Source organism: Aplidium turbinatum, chromosome 1 (genome assembly GCF_918807975.1).
Source record: "Aplidium turbinatum chromosome 1, kaAplTurb1.1, whole genome shotgun sequence".
In the NCBI taxonomy this organism is placed as follows: Eukaryota; Metazoa; Chordata; class Ascidiacea; order Aplousobranchia; family Polyclinidae; genus Aplidium; species Aplidium turbinatum.
The window spans coordinates 14,859,140-14,881,055 of NC_137472.1; the positions used below are offsets into that span (position 1 = coordinate 14,859,140).

The 21,916-nt window shown below is 39.2% G+C and overlaps 1 protein-coding gene across 1 annotated transcript in view; it reads left to right on the forward strand.

The window, feature by feature from the left end:
* LOC145781089 (uncharacterized) overlaps positions 1–9,924 on the forward strand; it is a 32,913-nt gene extending 22,989 nt beyond the window's left edge. Inside the window, exons 33-39 of the mRNA XM_082592873.1 lie at positions 239–355; positions 1,043–1,164; positions 1,905–2,109; positions 3,445–3,665; positions 6,663–6,762; positions 7,466–7,546; positions 8,161–9,924. Of these exons, the coding sequence (XP_082448999.1) occupies positions 239–355; positions 1,043–1,164; positions 1,905–2,109; positions 3,445–3,665; positions 6,663–6,762; positions 7,466–7,546; positions 8,161–8,226 (912 nt within the window). The 3' untranslated portion in view covers positions 8,227–9,924. The remainder of the gene's footprint in view (positions 1–238; positions 356–1,042; positions 1,165–1,904; positions 2,110–3,444; positions 3,666–6,662; positions 6,763–7,465; positions 7,547–8,160) is intronic.
* The last annotated feature ends 11,992 nt before the right edge of the window (positions 9,925–21,916 follow it).

A 21,916-nucleotide genomic window follows, 5' to 3' on the forward strand; every position in this document is an offset into this window, starting at 1 on the left:
TTTTCGCCAACTGAATAAACTGAGTTTACGGCATTTGAAGACAGACCACGTCTTTGTCAATGTGTATGATCATCATGTCATGTCAAACCAACCTCGTCTGAGTTTTATAACTCCTAGTGAATGTTTTGGAAAAGTAGATTCACTGAAAATCTACAGTTCTTCCATCGAGACTTAGAAAGCATTTAGAGTTTCTAAGCGTAGATTTTATGTTTAGTTGCTTCTTTGTAACGTTTCACAGATGGAAGAGATCTGCCGTTCGCTAAAGATTTTCTTCAACGATTATGTGAAAGATCATTTCCGAGAGGAATTCTTCTTCAGTCATTTAGTTCCTCATTTAACTCGTGGGCTTATAGAGGTGCGTACTTTCCCCTGATACTGATTTACCAATGTAGCCAAGTAAACCTCATTTTTTTGAAGAGATGTTTTTTGATTTTGTTGCTGCATTTTCAAACAGATAACGTGTTGACTCTCCATAAAATCTCAAGTGTGCTTTTGTTATTGAATTTGCTGAATACTGAAGCATATGAAGCAAGTCGTAGCCGGAAAGCAGCTTCAGCGTGGTTTGTTTAGCTCAGACCATAACTGTTGGCAATTTAAAGCAAGCTTGGTAACACAAATGTGTCAGAGCAGACAGTGCTAGCGCAGCCGAGTGCATTGTCACCCGAGTCTTCCATCCTTGTATGCCAAGCAGGAATGAGATTCCGTACCAATTTTTAAAAGTCTTTGGTATGCTCCGATTGGGTATCGAACCCATGCCTACCGGTTCAGAGGTGAACACTTTAACCACTTAACCAAGGTGTCGCTTTGAACGCGAACGGCTGCACCATCTCTACCAACTATAAATTCTTCGCGTCTTTTATGACGCGACCGAAAAGTGACTCGTAGTTTCTCATACCATCCGGACAAGTAGTGTCATCCTGGGGTGGTAAAAAGATGGATCCTCGGCCTTTGCAACTTAAACTTTCACGACTTATAGCTTATTGAGCATCTCTACCCTTGACAGAAAAAGACGTTTGATAAATAGGTCATTGTTACGTTACAGACAGTTCCAGAAGATCATCATTCGATGCTATCATATCTTTCATCACATCTACCTCTTCTCGTGGTGTCTTGTTTGATTCAATGGGATAATATGCCGGACGTGAAATGTGCGAGCAAAATCAGGTATGTCGAAACAATTCTTATTTCACTCGACTTTATCTGACAATCAAGCAAACTACTTGAAACAAAAATATTTTAAAATTGAAAGCGAATTAAGAAATCAAGGATGAAAAGGCTGTGTTGTTTTTCTGTGTCTCAACAGCAACTCTGTCACGCAACAGCAAAATACAAAACTTGATAAACGTAAATTTATGAATAAAGAATTGGGTGACGGAAAGAAATGGCGACTTTCGTCTGATTCTTTTCATGAATTTGTCGTGAACATGAAGGGATGTAAGTGTGATGCGGCTTTAACAGATCTCTAAATACCGCATCAAACTTACGTCTGATTCATTCTGACGATAAGTTTCTGAAGAGAATCTGACGAAATACGCTTTCGACGAAAATCATTTTATTTTTCATCATTAACGCGTCCGGCACAAAAAAGATACTAACTGCAAAAATTGATATAGACCTACTAGCACGTTAATGAATGGGAAAAGGTGACAAAACCTTGAAAGGTTTAAAGCGTGCCTGAATGGAAAATCATGCAGTAGGTTATACGTCTGTAGGTAGCACGGCCACAAAACCCAAAAAACAAATAGCAAAAAATAAAACAAAAACAAAGAGAAGCACACATGTAGTAATGAATGACAGCCTAATGAAAAGTGTTGTGGATTGAATTTGCCAGTTCCAATATTGATGTGAATGAGCACTGAGCAGTCATAATAATAGTAATAATACACTGAAGTAAACCTGTTTAGACAATCCCATTTTCACGAGGTTATGAGCAACATCCACTGCTCCATTCAGTTCCTCCTTCCATCCACTGGGAATCCGACCCCGAGCATTGGGAATGATCAGGTTCCTCCTCATGTTTGGAGTCTTGCGTTCATACTCTGTCATAGCAACACTGATGTTGTGTCAGCTTCGAGGCGTCTTGAAGAGCTGTCATGTGTCATGCCCGAGGTAAGAATTTTGCTTCTTTCAGAGATTGAGGGCAGTGGCCCTCGAACATTTTTCTTTGTGACTCCTTTTGAAAAGTTTGCCGGACTTGTGACGCACCCAGCGATAGGAATTTCAGTACGTTTTATTTATTTATTTGTTTGTGTCTCCAGCCTTTTGTCTCACGCCGTAATGAAATAGAATAAATTGTGCTATACGATTGTTAAATCACATTTTTCACTCCATCCATTGCTGCAGTTTCGTAATAATAAGGTTGAATGCACGACTTGCACGTATGTCAGGGGATAATATCTGTAAGCATTTTATTGCCACAATTGAGTTAAAGATACGAAATGGAATCGTTGTACGACGCCCTTGGAGTATTGAAACGACGTATCAGGTCGTCGCGATGCACAGTTTAAGAACCCCTGGATTAGAGAAACTTTCAGAAGCAAGGTCATTGCTCTACTGTTTTACGTCCGTTGTTCCCCTTATTTCGAGGGGTTGGACAGTTAACTACCTTCACCCTTCCAATGTTTGTTTTGGTGTTTGTCACATCACAATCGGTTTTGTGTTTGGGTGTTGGTCGGCGAAACGATTTGAGACTCTGACGAAATAAGCTGATGTTGTTTTGACGTCGTTCAAAAGCATCCTGACGTGTTTTATCTGAACACTTGCTGTTTGTGTGCTTAAAAATAAGTATGAAGAATGGAAGATAGATTGTGGTAAATTTCTCAGTTCATATAAAGCTTAAACTACTGCTAGTGAATCTGCACTGAAATGTATAATTTCTGGCGTTTTTACGTATCGCTTTTACCAAGCTCTGAACAATGACTCGTTGTATCCAACCCTCAATACGAGTAAGGAATCTAATGATGATGAGAAATATAACACTCCATTCCTGTGTGAAGAAAGGCGTTCTTCCCGGCTATCAGCACAAGGCTGATTACTCACTAGCACAGCGAGCTGCAGTGACGCTTCGCTAACCAGAACGGTGTAGCTTCCACGCCAGCCATTGAGACCTCCAATTAAACGTTTAAGTTATTTTGGCAGCCGATTGTAGCATCGAATAGACAGCGATAGACACGTGTTTCGCCCATGAGGCTGGGCTCATCAGTATCGTACCGAATTCTTGCCACTTGAGTAATCGACCGCCGCTTTACCAGTCAGTTGGCTCTTTCTTTCCACAAAGATAAGAGTTAAACTGACTGGTAAAGCGGCGGTCGATTACTCAAGTGGCAAGAATTCGGTACGATACTGATGAGCCCAGCCTCATGGGCGAAACACGTGTCTATCGCTGTCTATTCGATGCTACAATCGGCTGCCAAAATAACTTAAACTCCATTCCTGTGTTCACAGATTCTGTGTCCTTTTATTACTTGTTTGGTGGCACATACGTGCCAGGCATTTGAGACCAGTGTAGACCCCGATTTGGAGTGGCCATCAAAGCTTTTTGAACGCCTTCTTCCAAAAGTTGATCCTCCAGTTTTATTCCAATGCATAACTGACGATAATGCAACTTTCAAGGCACTTTTTCCAAAACCTGTTCGGGAAGTTTATTTCTATGTTGCTCTGTTAAGGTAGGTGACTGCGAAAAACTTTTGTTAGATGTAAAAAATGTACCACCGGAAAGTTGGTTTTGATTCAATCTTCGTTATTCATACGGAGCTGAAGTAGGATATATTACTTTTTCACGTTGGCCAAAGCGTTATTCGATATTAGTGTCATCCGTGGCTGTGAAGGTGGATGACATATCTATTACTTCGACTCCTAGATTTTCCACCTTCTTGAATCCAGACAAACATTTCAAAGTAGAGATGTACCGATACCAATATTTTGGCCGATACCGATCCCGATACCGATATCACTTTTTTAGGCCGATACCGATACTGATACCGATATTTTGGCCGATACTTTGGTGTTACAAAAAGAAGCAATTTTGGTATTTGCAAGGAAATATATCAAATGCTAAGTTTTACCTTATTTGCATAAAACTATTAAAAAAAACTTTGGATTGGCATAATTTATTAAAGATTTAAGAATCCAATCTCAACCACATTGTTGTGTCATAATAGTAGGTTTTATTAATGAAAGGCCACCGTAATTGACGATTGGGGTATAAGGGAAGAAACATTACATCATAATTGGGGTTTCTGAAAAATTAATAAAATGTTTGCGCAAACTCTCCAAATAAGGCTATCATAATTGATAATAAGATGTAAAATGTAAACCAAGTGATTTGTGTAGTCGTACAAAAACTACTCGACAAGTAATGTGCTACCTAAGGGCGCTTGTCGTTTGGTTGAAAAGCTTTTGCCAGGCCAAGACTACCCAGGTAGCAAAAATGCACAATTCTGCATAGCTCCCACCCCGCCAAACGCTCAAAAAACCTGTGCAACTCGGCTGCCCCCAGCAAGCCGGCTCCACCAGTCGGCAATTCAACTTGCACCCTTAGCCGCAACAAAATCACCAAGCCCAAACAATGTCACAGCAGAATAAGTAGGCCCAAAAAGAAAGCAATGGGGCCACAAATCCTCAAAAAACCAATCAAAATGGTCCCGTTGCGCCCAAGATGACAACCTCATTGTGAAGAAAGGAGCGTCCCCCCGGCCACCAGCACAAGGCTGAGCACTCACCAGCACAGCGAGCTGCCGCGACCCGCCAACCACAACGGTGCAGCTTCCACACTAGCCATTTCAATTCTTGTCGATGTCAATTCTTGCTACAAAACGGCTGCCGAGAAACATAGTTGATTGGATGGTCTAAATGGCTAGTGTGGAAGCCACACCGTTATGGCCAGCGAATCGCAACAGCCCGCCGCACCAGTAAGCGCCCAGCCCCGTGCCGACAGCAGGGAAGGACACTTCCCCCCACAATGAGGCCGCCATCCCAAGCGCAACAAGACCACTTATTGATTAGTTCAGTGAGGATTCGCAGTCCCACCGCCCCGAGCCCACCCAATCCGCCACGACATTGTTCAAGCCTGGTGAGTCCACCACAACGAAAGGCGGAAACCAAATCACAAACTGACAGAACCAGCCCACCAAAAATAACCAAGCCACACGGGTCCCTCAAACGTCCAGCAATGCAAAAACGATGCAAAACTACACATTCCCGCCACCTGGGTACTGGGTAGTCTTGGCCTGGTTTCATCCTCTGCTGAGAGTAAAAAAGAAACACAAATGATAAACATTGGAGAAATTGAGTCTCCTTCACAACTTAAGAATCGAACAACGCAAAACTGCTGAAACAAAACGTTTTGTTTGAGTGAAAGAATCACTGTAAGCAAACAATGCCAAAAGATGTGCCCATGAAGTCATGGGAGTGTGAGGTATCAAAAATTTGATCAGGTTGTTATTTTTCTACTTCAATGTGACGACATTGACGTTAGTTACTACTTTAAAAAATCTATATCTTTGCTTCTGCAGAAAATCCGCAGAAAACGCCTTTTTTTACACGTTTAGTATCGGCCACAGTATCGGCCAAATTTTGCCGATACCGATGCCGATACCGATACTCAAAAAATGGCCGATATCACCGATACCGATGCCGATACCGATATATCGGTACATCTCTATTTCAAAGTACTTTTTTCTTCACGCCTTGGTATGCATATGGTAATATACTAGTAATATACCACCACGCTGTGAAGAAGGGAGCGTTCTTCCTGGTTATCAACACAAGGTTGAGTACTCACTAGTACAGCCAGCAATTGTGATTCGCTAACCATAGGTGGAGCTTCCACGCTAGCCATGTAGAGCATCCAATCAACTATATGTTTCTCGGCAGCCGATTGTAGCAAGAATTAACAGCGATAGACACCGTGTTTCGCCCATGAGGCTGGACTTTTTTTCGCGCAACTCTTATTTTTGTGGAAAGCTGGCTCTTTTCTTACAACAAAGATAAGAGTTACACTGGCGGGTAAAGGCCGTGGCTGATAGTCTGTGGCAGAATTAGTGGTGCGATACTGACTAGCCCAGCCTCATGGGCGAAACATGGCGTCTATCGCTTTCAATTCTTGCTACCATCGGCTGCCGAGAAATAAATACCACCACACCTTTGCAATAGTATACACCTAGGCCATTCTGAGGTTACTCATATTCAGTACGAAAACGAAACAAACGATCAAAGAGAGATCTTTACCACTGAAAGAGACTTTTCAAATAGCTACCAAGATCATAAGTACATTTTTTCTTATTCAATTTTTGCGTCTCCTTCCCATGCAATTTATAATCCTTCCGACTCCACAACTCTAGTTTTAACGCATCTTTGACACAGGAAAATACATTTACTAAAGTAATATTCAATACTACTTTTCACAATGTACATTATTATATTGTTTAAGTTTATTTTCATGATTTTCTAATAAGTTTTATTTATATCTAAAAAACTACTTTTTTTGAAAAGGTTTCATAAACCTAATCAAGTACTTCAGTTTGTCTGTTTTTTTATTTTTATAAGTAGCGTACGTTGTGTGTTTTGCAAAGTTCTAGCAAACGCGATGTAATCGGTTGCGGTATTACTATTTTTTTTTTCAGCATGCTCTCATGTTTCAAACATTCAACTACGATTTCTAGGTTATTTTCTCTCGTTGATTTGCCAAATGAATTTCTAAGCCAACCTGGCTTTCTTCCGATGCTGTTGGCTGCTCATGACAATACACAACACCAGGTTGAGGTATGGTTCTGGTTTAAATAGGTTTATTTTAGCTTCATTTTGTCGTTTTGTGAGTTGGTTGAACAGCAAGTGCAAGGCCATGTAGACTATCCAATCATACAAGATATTGACTTCTACCCAAACAGCAAAATTTGTCATTTTTACGTTTATTCAACGTTTACAGACGTTAAATTAATGTAAAATTGACGGATTTTACTGTTTGGGTTGTAGTAGGTACCTTCTACAAACACTTGCCTTCTTATGGAAAGTCTTTGTCTCAGCTCGTTAGGAAAGCATATAAATTCACTCATACCTTTAAACCGGAACAAACTGACATGTTCATTGTTCAAGCTGAATTTTAAGCTACAAAATCAATTTTCTCAACTACAAAATCATTCATTTTTACAGTGATACGTTGCAGATGTTTCTATCTGTCCTACTGCCATAAAAAGCTTGAGAAAGAAAAGTATTTCGACCTGACAAAAATGATTGGAAGATAGATTGTAACTTTTTGTCAACACAAAGCGTTACATATCTGTGAAACAAAGCTCAAAATTTTAATTGTACAACATTATGAAAGTAGCGAAATAACAGTGTTTAGCTAATGTGAGAATGTAAATAAATACAAAGTTGACGAACAAACACAAAAGGTGGTAGCAATCTGTCATAATTACGCAATACAAAGTTGTCTTACAATGAATGTACAAAGAGGCCTCTATTACAGTGTTTGGATATGAAAGTGCAGATGCTGTTTGTTATGTCAGCACGGTCATCTGCTATTGCGGTGTTAAAGAGCGAATTACAGGTGAGAAGTATGGCTATGGCTTCAGAAGATTTACATAACTTTAAAAAATACTTTTTTGGTTTAAACTACTGTCCCTATACTTTCAACGTGTCAAGACAATGAAACGCGAGATTTGATAAGATTGAAGCAATGTAAAAACGTAAACTTTTCACTTTTCTTGATTGTGTTTGCATTGCTATAACAATGAAGTGTTGAGTACTTGAGAATGTTCCATTTCTTTGCCGGTTTCTCCTTTCGAAAAGGAAAGCTCGTTTTGTGGTTAGCTTATAGTAGGGGAGATGTTTGGTCAAATTTTTCAAAATTCAAATAGATGAACTCGAAGATTGGCTTCATTGGTTTCTCGTTTGCCTAACCCAAATAACCACCTTATATAGAAAAAAAAAACACTAAAATATGATCTAGCGATGTTTCACTGAAAAGCCTTTTTCTGCTATTGATCAGAAAAGTTTGGTTTCGTATTGCAAGCAGTGTGTTGCACTTTGAAAAGTTTCTTGCAAAGATGAAAAATAATTTAAATACTCCATTGAACAAGCCAGATAGATCACTCGCTGATAGATTGAGATCAAATTTTGTTCACGTGTATTTAAAATTAAGAGTCGTTTTTTTTTGTACAGAATTCCGGCCACAACGAAAATGTGAAGACGATTTTGAAGACTGAACTTTTCAAACGCTATCGTTGATTACAAACGTCATTGAAGCGAAACAGCATCACGTGACAACCACCGTACGTCAGTTTCGCAAGGTGTTTTGGGAGCTGTTACTCACCTGAGTCAATTGTGAAGGGAGGTGGCGCTTATGCGCAACAGAAACACGTAATCGACTGGATATTGCCACAGAAAGGTGGAAGTTTTGGATATAAAAGCACACTCAATGTTAAGACACAAATTCTATGTAACTCACACATGTGGTGAGCGAGGAAGTTACAATTGTCGAGTTTACGAGCTTTACAGCAGTGGTTCTTAAAATGGGGGCGCGCCCCCCTTGGGGGGCGTGTGAGGCTCACAAAGGGGGCGCAAAAAATTGAAAAATTCTGCATGAATTCATTTTAAACATGTCTTCACAACTACGCTGGACAGTCGATTGTTAAAGGTGAAACTTTGTGTTACAGTGGCATAGTTTTTGTAGAGCCTTTTGTTGTCACATCTCGCATTCTTTGTGATGTTTTAGACGTTGCTAAATGTTTCTGCAACACCTTAACTCTCGTAACACAACGGTTTTCTGGCACAACAGCATCAAGCTCTAATTGTAATAATAATGGCAACGACTGACTGATAAGTGACAGCGGCTAGAAGTGCAGCAGTATCCCGAACTCTACAACAGTACTATGCGTTAGCTTTTTTTTAACATTGATTTAATTAGGTTTATTTTTAATTAATCAATTTTATTGACATAAAATGAGTGGAAAAAAAAGAGGAAGTATAACGAAGATTATCTGAATTTTGACTTCATAGATGCCACAGTAAATGACCAAGTTGTAGGCTACCACAATGCGTCATATGTTTTTAAAATCTGAGCAACGACGCTTTAAGACCAACTCGTTTTCAGCGTTATCTTGAAAAAAAAAACGCCTTGGCCACCAAAGTAAACCTTTAGCTTTTTTCCAATACAAGAAAGACTCTTTTAAAAAAATGAAGATTGCAAGTATAGCTAGTGCTTTCGCCAATCGTCGTCGGCAGAAGCTGTAGAAGCATCTTTCGGAATTGCCCACATGATAGCTCTGGAGAAGAAACCCCACAGACAATTTACAAGAGGAATTCTTGGAGCTAACATGACATTCTACTGAAAGGGACGACTTTGAAGCAATGCCACTAATTGAGTTCTGGGTGAAACATGTACAGACATTTACAAGAGTGTGGGTGCTGTGGCTATACGCACACTTCTTCCATTTTCATCCACTTACGTGTGCGGAAATGTTTGTTTTACTCTTGCGAACATAAAAAGACAAAATCTAGACACAAGCTTGACTGTGAAGCCGATCTGAGATGGGCATTTTCTGCTACTAATACTTGAATTAAACATTTAGTATCCAAAAAACAGTCACATCCTTCGCAATAATACAACTTACCTGGAAACGAATTGCTGTTCTGCTTAATGTTTTTTGATTTTGAAACAATAGGTGGGGCGCGAATTTTGGTAGAATTTTAAAAGGGAGGCGTGTCTCAAAAAGTTTAAGAACCACTGCTTTACAGGATTCATGAGGTTCAAACGTTTTAAGAACAAATGCAAGTTGCCTACTTTTTTGTAATTCTCATTCTAAAATCTGTTATCTACAACTTCTGAAAGGAATTTGGTAATTTGTGAATCAATTTGTTTTTTCGTGCTTCACCGCTGCAGGTAATCGCAAAATAAAGCCGCATCGTGCGTGCCTGTTTTACCAAGCCGAATATGTTTGCACATGCGCCTCTTATTGCGCTATCTTCTGTTATGGCGGTCAGACATTGTAACAGGGTAGGGTAGCACTTAGCAACACGAGCGAGGGCACGAACGTACCAACGAGTAGGACAGAAACCCAGCAAATTGCTGGCAACTTCATCGGAACCAAAAAGCGACAGGAATAAAGATTTACGTTTAGACGATTCACGAATTACAACTGCAACACTTTGAACGAAGTTTAAGGCATCGGTAATAAGCCTCATCTCCTTTACAACGTTATGTAAGTTACCTTAAATTGTCAGAATTTTCTAGGGGGGGCTGAAGCATTTATTGAAAATTCCAGGGGGGCTGAATTGGCTCTAGGGGGGCTGCAGCCCCTTGAGCACCCCTACTTCCCGCGCCCTGGACAAAGGACAACTTTTCCTCGGATTTTCAAGCCACTTTTCTTAAAAACTTGGCCTCAATTTCTCCATCTTCATTGAAGCATTCGATTTGACCAATGTCATGCACAGGTCGGGTTTACCCTTGCATGTTGCCAGTGGTCTACAGATTACACATAAATTCAAACTTCAATAGCCTAATAGACAAATTATTTTTCAAGGGAGCTAGACCATAAAAGAGTAAAATACACTTTGTTAGCTATTTAATGATTACATATATCATCACTTAACACTGGCAGATGAAGTGAGGCAAGTTGAGCCACAGACTCAACTTACCTGTAGGCCTACATCACTGGCTCAACTTACCTTAAGGCCGCCATTCAAAGTTAAACTGAAATTTCTTCAGACATACATGAGTCAGCAACCTCAGTTTAATAGTTTCTGAATAAGCTAACATTAGTGATTACTGTTATACATATCAATACTGGTGAATGCTACAGACATTGTGTAGGCTACTACCCAAAAAAACTTTTTTATCAAAAAGTTAATTAAAGTTAACGAAAGCCGTTCCATGGTCCCACACTTCCCCTGCAATGACTGCAGTCAACTGGTCTACAAGGGAAAATGTTCAAAGCGTCCATACCCAGACAGCAAATCATTCGTTGTCCGAGAGGTCAAAACACTCCATCCGCTGCAGCGACTAACGGACCGCTAACATGTCAACCGGAGTGAGATGGCGTGCTCTTTAATGTGCCTCATCTGTTTTTAAAAACTCAATCCATGAAGAATTAAACTGGTAATTTATGTGACGTCAGCTCCGAGCGTGTTGGTGGCAATTTGTTCGACTTTCTGGTGTGCGCTTGAGCAACGCATTTCAAGGACTGCTCTCCATTCAGCGGCACCTAATGGATGGAATAATTCCCTAGCTACAACACTTCAACAACAGGAAGTTTCACTCTGTCAATCTCGGTAACCGGCTCTGCATCCAAAGCCGCTACAAGTATGCGAAACTACCAGGAATAACATATCAAGGCTTTGTCAGTCCGAGAATAAAGATTTAAAACCAAACCAAATTTGTCATGCTTGAATGAAGAGATTTTTGCAAAAAGATCACAAGAACCATCAAGCCAGTAGCCTAGATCTGTAGCCTATATTTTTATTAGCTTATCCTTTGAAAGTCATTATACTATTAATAAATAGTATGTTGATAAATACAATAATTGAACAACCGTCAAAAAAGATAATAATAGCCTAATAATGGGTAGTTTGTTACCAAGAGTACGGCACCGTAATTTGGGGTGAATAGGGACAAAAATATATTTTTGTATGTTTTTAATAAAAAAATAGTTAAACTTCATATTTCAAACACAATACTTGCTTTGCGGATACATATAAGTTTATTGATAATTCAAGGCCGATAACTTTTTTAAATAATATATTGCAACTGCACAGAGACCAAAATCACTTGGGTAAATTTTGTTCTTATTTATTTATTATGGTCAAAACTTTGTTTGTGGAAATCGGTTTACAGGCAAATACCGTACACTTTCTGGGTTTGCACCTTGTTAAAGTTGGTTATCTTACATATACAAAAAATTTTGGACCAACTACGTTTACGTTGATTGTGTGTATTTTTTATTTTATTTTTCATGACAAAAATTTCAACTTTTGTGGGGTGAATAGGGACAATGCCAAGAAATTACAAACCGAAGTGGGGAGCCAAGCTCTACAAGAAATATGATACCAGCACCTTGCAAAAAGCTCTTGAAGCTATAGATGGGGGCAGTGGCGTACGCAGGATTTTCTCAAGGGGGGGGGGGGGCATTGACGGTAGCGTAGCCAGGAATTTTGAAAGGGGGGGTTTTGACGACTGGCGGGCGACGGCTTTTCGCCTAATACGACACCCAGCGGCGGGGGGTCTGGGGGGCCTCTCCCAGAAAATTTTGAAAAGTTACTTTGAATTTGGTGCATTCTGAGAGCATTTTCAACAAAAATGTAGGTATAAATATTCCTGTGAAATGGTGCTGTCCGGTGGCATAGCAAAAAGATAAGATCATGTTTTCTTCGGCATTTTTCGGAAATATAGCTAAGTCTCTACTTTTCTTGTTGCTAATTCCTGGCTGAGACGTTTGAATGTTTGGTACCGTATTGGCAAAACTTGCTCTTTTAATGCAGTTTTGTTTAAAATTTGGCAAGTTTTTTTTTAGACTGAAAGCATCATTCCCAAAAGAGACTGAAAGCATCATTCTCAGTATCGTGACGTCACACAACATTTTTAAGGGGGGGGGGGGGCATGGCCCAATGACCCCCCTGCGTACGCTAGTGGATGGGGGAATGACATTACAAAAGTCAAGATATAAAGTCCCAAGGAGGTCAGCTGGCTTTAGGAAAAGCATTAGAGGAACATCTAGTTGGTCGACTCTTGTTATGTGCACAGTGGGGATAGCCCATGGACAAATTTGTCATAAGATACATCGTAAAAGCTCAATTTGATAGAAGGGGAATTTAACACACAAAGTTTAAGAATAATATGCCGGGTAATAACTGAGTATAGAATCGTTTCTCAAACGGCACAAAGATGTGTTGGCTCAAAGGCTGTGTCAAAATATCAAACGGTCCAGAGCTGCAATCTACTTTCCCAGCTAGAAATTTCACGTGTATTACACGTAGATTCTACGTACCTTGGGTCGTGTATTATACGTTAATTTTCACGTATAATAAACGCATATGTGTAGACACTATTTCACGTGCATTACACGTGTATTTGGTGGTGGATTTTACGTGTTTTACGCCCGCATTACACCTAATTTCCTCGTATCTGACAACACTAATACACGTGTTTTCCACGTATATTTGGTGGTGGATTTTACGTGTTTTACACCCGCATTACACCTAATTTCCTCGTATCTGACACGTAGATTCTACGTACCTTGGGTCGTGTATTATACGTTAATTTTCACGTATAATACACGCATATGTGTAGACACTATTTCACGTGCATTACACGTATATTTGGTGGTGGATTTTACGTGTTTTACGCCCGCATTACACCTAATTTCCTCGTATCTGACAACACTAATACACGTGTTTTCCACGTATATTTGATGGTGGATTTTACGTGTTGTACACCCGCATTACACCTAATTTCCTCGTATCTGACACGTAGATTCTATGTACCTTGGGTCGTGTATTATACGTTAATTTTCACGTATACGTGTAGACACTATTTCACGTGTATTACACGTATATCTGGTGGTGGATTTTACGTGTTTTACACCCGCATTACACCTAATTTCCTCGTATCTGACACGTAGATTCTAAGTTCCTTGGGTCGTGTATTATACGTTAATTTTCACGTATAATACACGTATAAGTGTCGACACTATTTCACGTGTATTACACGTATATTTGGTGGTGGATTTTACGTGTTTTTACACCCACATTCTACCTAATTTCCGCGTACCGTATCTGAAATCAACAATTTAACACATTTGTATTTATTTAACACATTTGTATAACACATATTGTTATAAGAGGCTACTGTCCAATTGTGACCCTTCTAGCACTCATTCGGAGAGTTAACGCTTGTTTTGAACTTTATTTGGAATTAGAGAAGAAAAAGAGCAATAGCAGTGGTGGGAATCGAACCCGCGTCAATGAAAGCCAACTAGCTGACAAAACCCCTAAACCAACCAGCTGACAAAAAATCCATCACTTAATTTGCTTTCTATCATCTTCTTTTCGTCATTGTTACGTCACTTAAACCGGGCTTATGATTGGTTGGCGGTTTCATTCTAGTCATTTTTAGTGGCAGAATTTCGACTTGTTAAAGTGGCTACCGTACCAAACCTTAGTAAGTAATTGTTTAATATCAGTAAGCGAGACCACTTAAATTTACACTAAGAACTATCGTTAAAAGATCACATTAATTTGCGACTAAAAAATGTCATGAAGTTTCCTTTTTACATAACGTAATAAAAACGTGTAAAGACACCTACAAAAACACATAATCTAACTTATATCCTAAAAAATGCGGAGGAGCGTGGTTGACACCAATCCACTTGAGTGGAGAATTCTTTCTGTTTATACCGTCCTTGGGAGGTAGTTTTACCTAACACAGATTAAAAATTGCCCAAATGAACGAAAGAACTTCAACACGTTTAATATACGTGGAAAATACGTGTTACTTTTCAACAGATGGAAACGTGCAATACACGTGGAAACAACATATAATCAAAATACAAAAAATCCCGGTAAAACATCCTTCTGCTCGGGTAAACATTTTTTCTCTTTTGTATGCCCTCTTCTGGGTGTGATTTTACCTTATATACCTTAAAAATTAGTCAAATAATCATAGGATTTTGAACACGTGTAATATACGTGGAAAACACCTGTTATTTTTGCAAGCGTTATATTCAAAAAATAATCCCTGATAAAACTTCTAGAATCATATTTACAAACTAGTCATACTAAATGATAGCTAAAATATGTCTCTAAAAAAATGTTTTTTAAACAAGTGAATTTGTGTTGGTGTACACAAACTCCTTAATAACACCTGAATTCTACCTAAGATACCATACTACCTAAAATCAACCAAAAATCAACGTGTAATATACGTAGCTTTCTAGCTGGGTTACTGCCATAATAGCTTTTTTGACAATCTTGAAGACACAAGAGATGTGCCGCCTGGAAACATAATGAATTATGACGAGACACTAACTTCGGTGATGATCCTGTAGGCGGGTCAATATAAGGTTTGACCCCAAAAAAATTTATACAAAAGGTTTTATTGTTCTAAGTGTATGATTAGGTTGTACTATACCCCAGAAAAAAAGTATATAAAAATCTGACCCCGGGAAAGTGGTCAATTAAATAATTTGAAAATGGTGACCCCCAAATTTTTCAATGTACACAATTTTTTTTTTTTACTTCAATTAACACACTATAAATATATTAAACACATATAAACATGGTATCTATGCACCAAATGAATATATCAGAAACCGTCTGTGATGTCATTATGATGTCATGGAAGACATAGGCGTAGATTTTTTAACATGTAAGAAAAAATCTGAGGGGGCAAGATGATAGAAAGTGTGAAATATGTACCCAAATTTGAACAGTTCCATAAGATTACTCTGTCAAAGCTACAAATAAGAACAAAAAAACAGGGTGGCTGCCCCCTCAAACAGTTTCTACGGGGGGGGGCGCGCCCCCCTGCCTCCCGGGAATCGACGCCTATGATGGAAGAGTATATGCACTAAACGTCAGTAGATGAAGTACCATTTTTCAAGTTAGGATTGTTACATACTGTACTAGTAGTCGTCACAATTATCATCGGTACTGTCTGTGTCGTCTTGATCCAATGGAAGGACATTGTTTGGGTTTTCACAGGACACAAGTTGGCATTGTCCACAAGCAGAGGTACACGGAAATCCGTACCTCCTACATGTACATCGCCGTGTTGTGCAAGCGCTCGTGCAATTACAATGCATAATCTTTAACAGATTGTCCGGTGCAGGGTTTTTCAGAGTCATTACTGGTGCGAATTGTTTGTCCTCAATCTTCCAACCCCAGCCAGTAGGGTCCAAATCGCTTTCTAGTCCTAACCATATCATTATTTGATAGTAAGCACGCAGGGAATGGAATATTGTAGAAGATGCAGTGGGTGGGAGTCGGGCTGGCGCCACGAAGGATGACACTGAAACTACTTTCTTTTCCAACACAGAATGTCGCAAAGATGCCAGCGAATCGCTTTGCTTTCCAGCATAGAGTAGAACCATTGACTGTTTGCGATACTCTTCAATTGCATCCACCCTCTGGCCAGGTTTTGTAAATGCAAGTGCCAAGGATTCTAGCTCTTTGTCGCCTTTGGTGGCTTTCTGAAAGAGTGTTCTCTTTCCTATTCCGAAGATTCGTGAGGTGGTATCGCATCCTGTAAACGCATGGATGAAGAGTAACTGAGAACATAGCTGTTGTCCGAGACATTCCTTTAGGGTATTAATATTGTACACCCTCTAATCTTTAGACCTCTTGTCCGAACGAAAATACATTGTCTTCTTCCGACTGTCCATATGATAGAGGAGAAGGATCAAGAGATCTGTGTCTTCTCCAACCACGGTTGTAGTGTGGTATTCAGGAGTCTGCTACTATTCGGTGAGTCCGATTCTGTGAGTTCCTAACCTCTAACCCCTAACCCTAAAACGGCAATGATAATTAGGCCACGGTACCCGATAATTTAAAAAAAAATTGAAAAAATCCCCCGCTAAGGGATCGGACTCACCGAATCGGACTCACCGAAACGGGCCATTCCGGGTATTCAGAAGATGCAATAGCTGCCTGAACAATATCATAGTCGGCATCTCCTTCAGCGTTTATAACTGTGGGGCCTTTCTCTCGCAGTTTGTTGCTTATCATATTGATCAGCCCTTGCTTATTGCAGCCCTGTGACAGGAATTCCTCCTATTCATATTCGAGTTGCAGATGAGAATAAAAGAGAATGCATTCTTGAGACAATCTGTATGTTCCACAGACATACTGTAAGTATATTGATGCTTAATCATCAAAGCAGAAGACTTGCTGTGACGATTTCAAAGTCCATAGAAAACCTGTGCGAAATTTAAGATTGCGCACTATCAGTCTGGAATGGCACGAAAAAGTTAAATCTTGTCAGCCTTCATTAAAACTCATACAAGGAAAAAAACTTTGTTCCAATTGCAGAATGAAAATTCAACAATTTATAGATACTTCTGGAAGAGCTTCTTCATCTAGTGAAAGCGATATACAATCACTGCAGGTAGATAGTGTCAGTAGTGACTCATTGAACATTTTAAATGAAAGTTTAGGCAATTTGGGTGAATCACCAGTGAAACTTCAAAATAGGTCAAGAAAGAGTACGTACCCTAAGTGACAAAATGTTGTTCTGGAATTTAGAATTTATCATTGTTGCTCAGATGGATCTAAGGCTTAAAATTTTCAAGTAGCAGGACCCATATTAGTTGAAAAACATAAATTTTTGGCACAATCTTGTTGTTGGCTCCTCACCCTGAAAGTCATTGAGGAGGAGCCATTCCAAGTTGTTTAGTGGTCAAGCCATGGCCTCCCCCACACAGCCACAAGCTTGGTCGCTTTTGTGGGATTTGTCCATAGGGTGGTTGTGTCCAGGGAAGTTGGGAGCTTGGGGCATTCAAATGGGTGTCTTGGAGGTGTGGAGGGTGTTTTTGCATTGTTTAGCACAATCTTCTTCAATTATAATATTTAATGAGCCTATTTTAAATTATAAATATACAAAACATCACTAGGGGAACTTGGCATAGCGCACTTGCAATAAAAAAATAGTACTGATTTTCAGACACAAGCTTTTGTTTTCACTTTGTGAGGTAAAATAATCAATAAATCATTAATTTTATTTTTGATATCAATTCTCCTTGAAAATACCTTTAAAATGATGCATTGCATGTGATTGTAACTAGTGAGCACCATGGGTTATTTATGATCAAAAATTATGTTCCGCATGATTGAGCACAATTGGGCTACTAATAAACATGAGGTTAAAGGTCAAAGGTGATGGTCAAGAGCTCTAGTTTTGAGTGATATGGCTGAAGAAGTATATGTCCTACAATACCTGAAAATATCAATCAGTACAATTTCTTACAAGCTGGGAAATATCTTCCTATAGTTAAACTTGTGAAAGCGAAATGGACTTTACGCTTCAGCGATCACAAAAAGCAGTCCTTTAAGTGGCCGTAACTTTTGTTTTAGTTGACCAATTTAAAAAAAAATTAGTTTTTTTGGAATCAGAAAGAAAAGTTTTATCAGTGTGTGAATTTTCATTAAAATCTGAGACGGAGGGTTACGAAATCCCATTTTTCTGGATCACTTGACATGGAATGACCCAATAGTTATGTTAATTAACTACTTTCCCGGGGTCGGATTTTTGTAGACTTTTTTTCTGGGGTATAGTACAACCTAATCATACACTTGGAACAAAAAAACCTTTTGTATAAATTTTTTTGGGGTTGCCCCCATATTTTTCATATATTGACCCGCCTACTGGGAGGAAAAAATTGTTAAATAAAAATTAAATTTTTCAAATTTTTGACATTTTATTAAAAAAGCTTTTTGCCTCATGCCAAGCACCAGCAGGTTCAAACCTTTGCATTAAGCATCAAGTACCAAAGCTTCAGATACGGTGTTCCTATTCACCTCATGCGCAGATCGAAAAGGTTTAAAATTAGAAAAAATAAAATGTTCCTATTCAAAATTTGGGGTGAATAGGAACATCAGTTTTTTCCAAATAGGCTATCTCACAATTCTTAGGATTTATAAAAAATACAAAATTACATAAACATAGGTCTAACATATGGACATAAGTCAAACTACTAAAAATGGCAACACTATATTATTGGAAAAGCCTGTGTAGCAAAAATCTTTAAAATTGTCTCTATTTACCCCAAATTACGGTAGCTAATTTTAGAATTAGATTTTTAAAGTGTGTGTATTGAAATGGTTGGATATGAAGCTACTGTAGCTTGAAGATAGATTAAAATTTTCAATTTTATTCTTGAAGCTTTAAAGAGGCGTGCTTTTGTTCCAGATGGATGGTCTAACTCGCCTTTTCGAAATTGCCAATTTGAAAAACTTTTGATAGGTTATTCCTGGTAGTTTTGTAGATAGCCTATAGCCTAGGCTCCTTGTAGAGGCTTTTGACGCAAGGCCGGTTACCCTTACCGAGATTGGCAGAGTGAAGTTTTCCGATTGTTGAAGTGTTGTTGCCAGGAAATTATTTCTTCCATTAGGTGCCGCTGAATGGAGAGCAGTCCTTAAAATACGTTGTTCAAGCCAAGCGTACACCCCGAGATTCACAAAGTCACGCGCTAACCAAATGAGCTATCCAGGCGGACAAGTGTCTTCCCAAGTGGCTATGTTAAAGTGGCTTCTCTAAACACCATTTCCAGAGCGCATATCCCGAGAGTCATACCAGTCAGGGGCGCCGGAATGATTTTTGACTGGGGGGGCAAGATTACGAAAATAGGGCACTTTTATTTACTAAAAGGCCAATTTTTTTTCAAGTTTCAAGATAAGATATAGCAATAATGCTAATCTATCAGCTCACTATGTATTGAGTAATGATAGCCTACAAGTGTCCGGTATACAAAGAAGGGCATCATGCTATGTTATAATGATGTAACCTACTGTTAAGCCTTAAAGCAACCTGCGGCCATGGCCGCTAAGTAGTGCTTGAATGACCGCCGGTGCTACCTCCTCAATCGGCCAAGTTTGGTCACCGGTCTCTTCTAGCCAATGATTTAATTTCGCAATAGAATGATCGTGGATTAACTGTCGAAAATATGTGGTATCAAAGAGTGACGCAAAATTACGTCAGCGCGTCATAATCGCCACTGTTGCATTGTGCGGGAAGATTTTTGTTATTGATGGAAGATATCCATCTGCGATCCGCTGTAAGTCTTGTTTGTAATTCCCGACGTTTATTTTAACAAAGTCTTAATCCGAAGTGCTAATTTACATCGGCTGGTAATATTGTCGTTTTTATGTCGATTCGATGTTGTCGGACATTGAATCGTTGTTAAAAAGGAGAACTAAGTTAGTTGACATCCGAGGGGAAAACATTTTTTGATCATATTTTGCAAAAATTATGCTTCTTTTTAGTACCGTAATGTCCTTCACATCATTGAAATACTTATTTTATTACCTTGCGGTCATCGTCAACTCATGTCGAAAGTTGTTTTTCGTTGCTAAAAAGAAGTCTAGGGGAGTGGCCAACTTCTTTAAAATCAGCCACATTGGAGACACTCGTGCGAGTGTCGTTAGATGGTCCCGCAGTACTAGATTGCAATCCCGATAAAGCAGTTATTGCGTTGTGTAACGATTCTATTGTAGGACGTCGCCCAGGCCCAGCCTTCAACAACGCTAAGTGATCATTTTAGCATTGTTGCAAGTTTAATTCTATTTACTTGTGCTATCGTTATTATTTGCATTTTGGCCTCCAAGCACGCAGATTTGGCCGCCGAGAAGGAGCTCCCAGTAAGCCACGATGGCCGCCGAAAAAAACGAGTTTGAAGGCCTGTACTGTGTTGCAAAATTTTGTGGCGTAAATATTATTTTGAGGCAAAAATGAAAGATCATAATTAGGCTAAAAGGGAATAGCAGAAATTGTTATATTGCGAAATGTGCAGTAGCTTACATGACTTTAAAAGGGCACCATTGCCCCCCCTGCCCCTCCATCTGCAGAAAAATTGAGGGCAGGGGGGGCATTCGCCCCCCTGCCCCCCCGCTTCCGGCGCCCCTGATACCAGTGAAGCTTGATTTTATTGGTTGTAAATTAAAATAACTAAAAAAGCTGTATTCGCTTTGATTAAACAAAACTTTAAACTTTTTGTGTATAGCCTATATGTTTTATATCACTTATGTTATTTCATGAATAGGCTAAAGCAATTGATTGGTTGAAACATACAACAACTGAAATACAAATTTCAATTTTTCGTTGCAATTTGTCTCGTCCGACTGGGCGTAACCAGCTCCAGACATACCTTCCCCAACAACTTTCCTTTTATATCATGTGTCCAGACTGCCCCAACAAATCTACTACCGTAAAATGGAAATAGGCTACTTTGAAACCGGGGTAGGCTAAACTTTAAACAGTTCCCCACAATTAGTTGACAGGGTAATAGTTTTGTTAATAACATCCTAATAAAGCGGAATTTCGGGTTAAAAGTCACTTTTTCGTAGTCCGTGGTAAAATTACTTTCGATTAAGTCTGGAAATTTGGTTCGAGATTTAATTTATTTCACGCTCCAGTGCACAATTTCATAAATGAGTGATTCTAGCAAAACAGCATGGTGAAGTGTTGTGTTAAAACAACGAGATATAACACAATGAGTGGAAACTCCTCTTTTTGCTCCGATTTACGTGTCGGCCGTCACGCTTCACTACAGACACTTGCGCAGTAGATTAAACGGACATCACAAGAGGTTTAGATGGGATGTTCCTTCGATTTTATGTGCGTTGAGCTCTACCACTGAGCTATCTCACCGCCTAAGAAAGGTGCTTGGCTAATTAGTAATATAGTTTTGTACCATGGGTAAGGTGCTATCCACATGTTAGGCTATTTTCAACCTATTATTTAACATTATGTTATTGTCAGAAGCCTAAAATTAACCTCTAGTGCAGCCCTAAAGTTAACCCAGCCAGGCTACTGTTAGCCTGTCAGCAACTTAATCAATTTTGAAGGACCTGAATTTCTAATAAGCCGTCTAGACTAGCGTCGTAAGTCTTACAATGTTTTTAAAATCTTAGGCTATAGTCTTGCACTGTTGCTAGTTGAATCGTGAAATTATAATAATAATAATAATAATAGCTTTATATCCCGCTCAGATTAATGAATGATTGATATCAGAGCGGCTCTCAATTTAATGTTTAGGTATAGAATAGTAGGTAACAAATAAAACAGTGAAAAGGCAATAATTGATAGGTAGAATCACAAGCTCAGAGATATAATGCCGATAATATGCTGTATGCCTCAATGTAGTAATGGCACACCACGCCATCACTTGTTTAGTGTGCCTAGCAAGAATTATCGACGGTTAAATTATCAGAA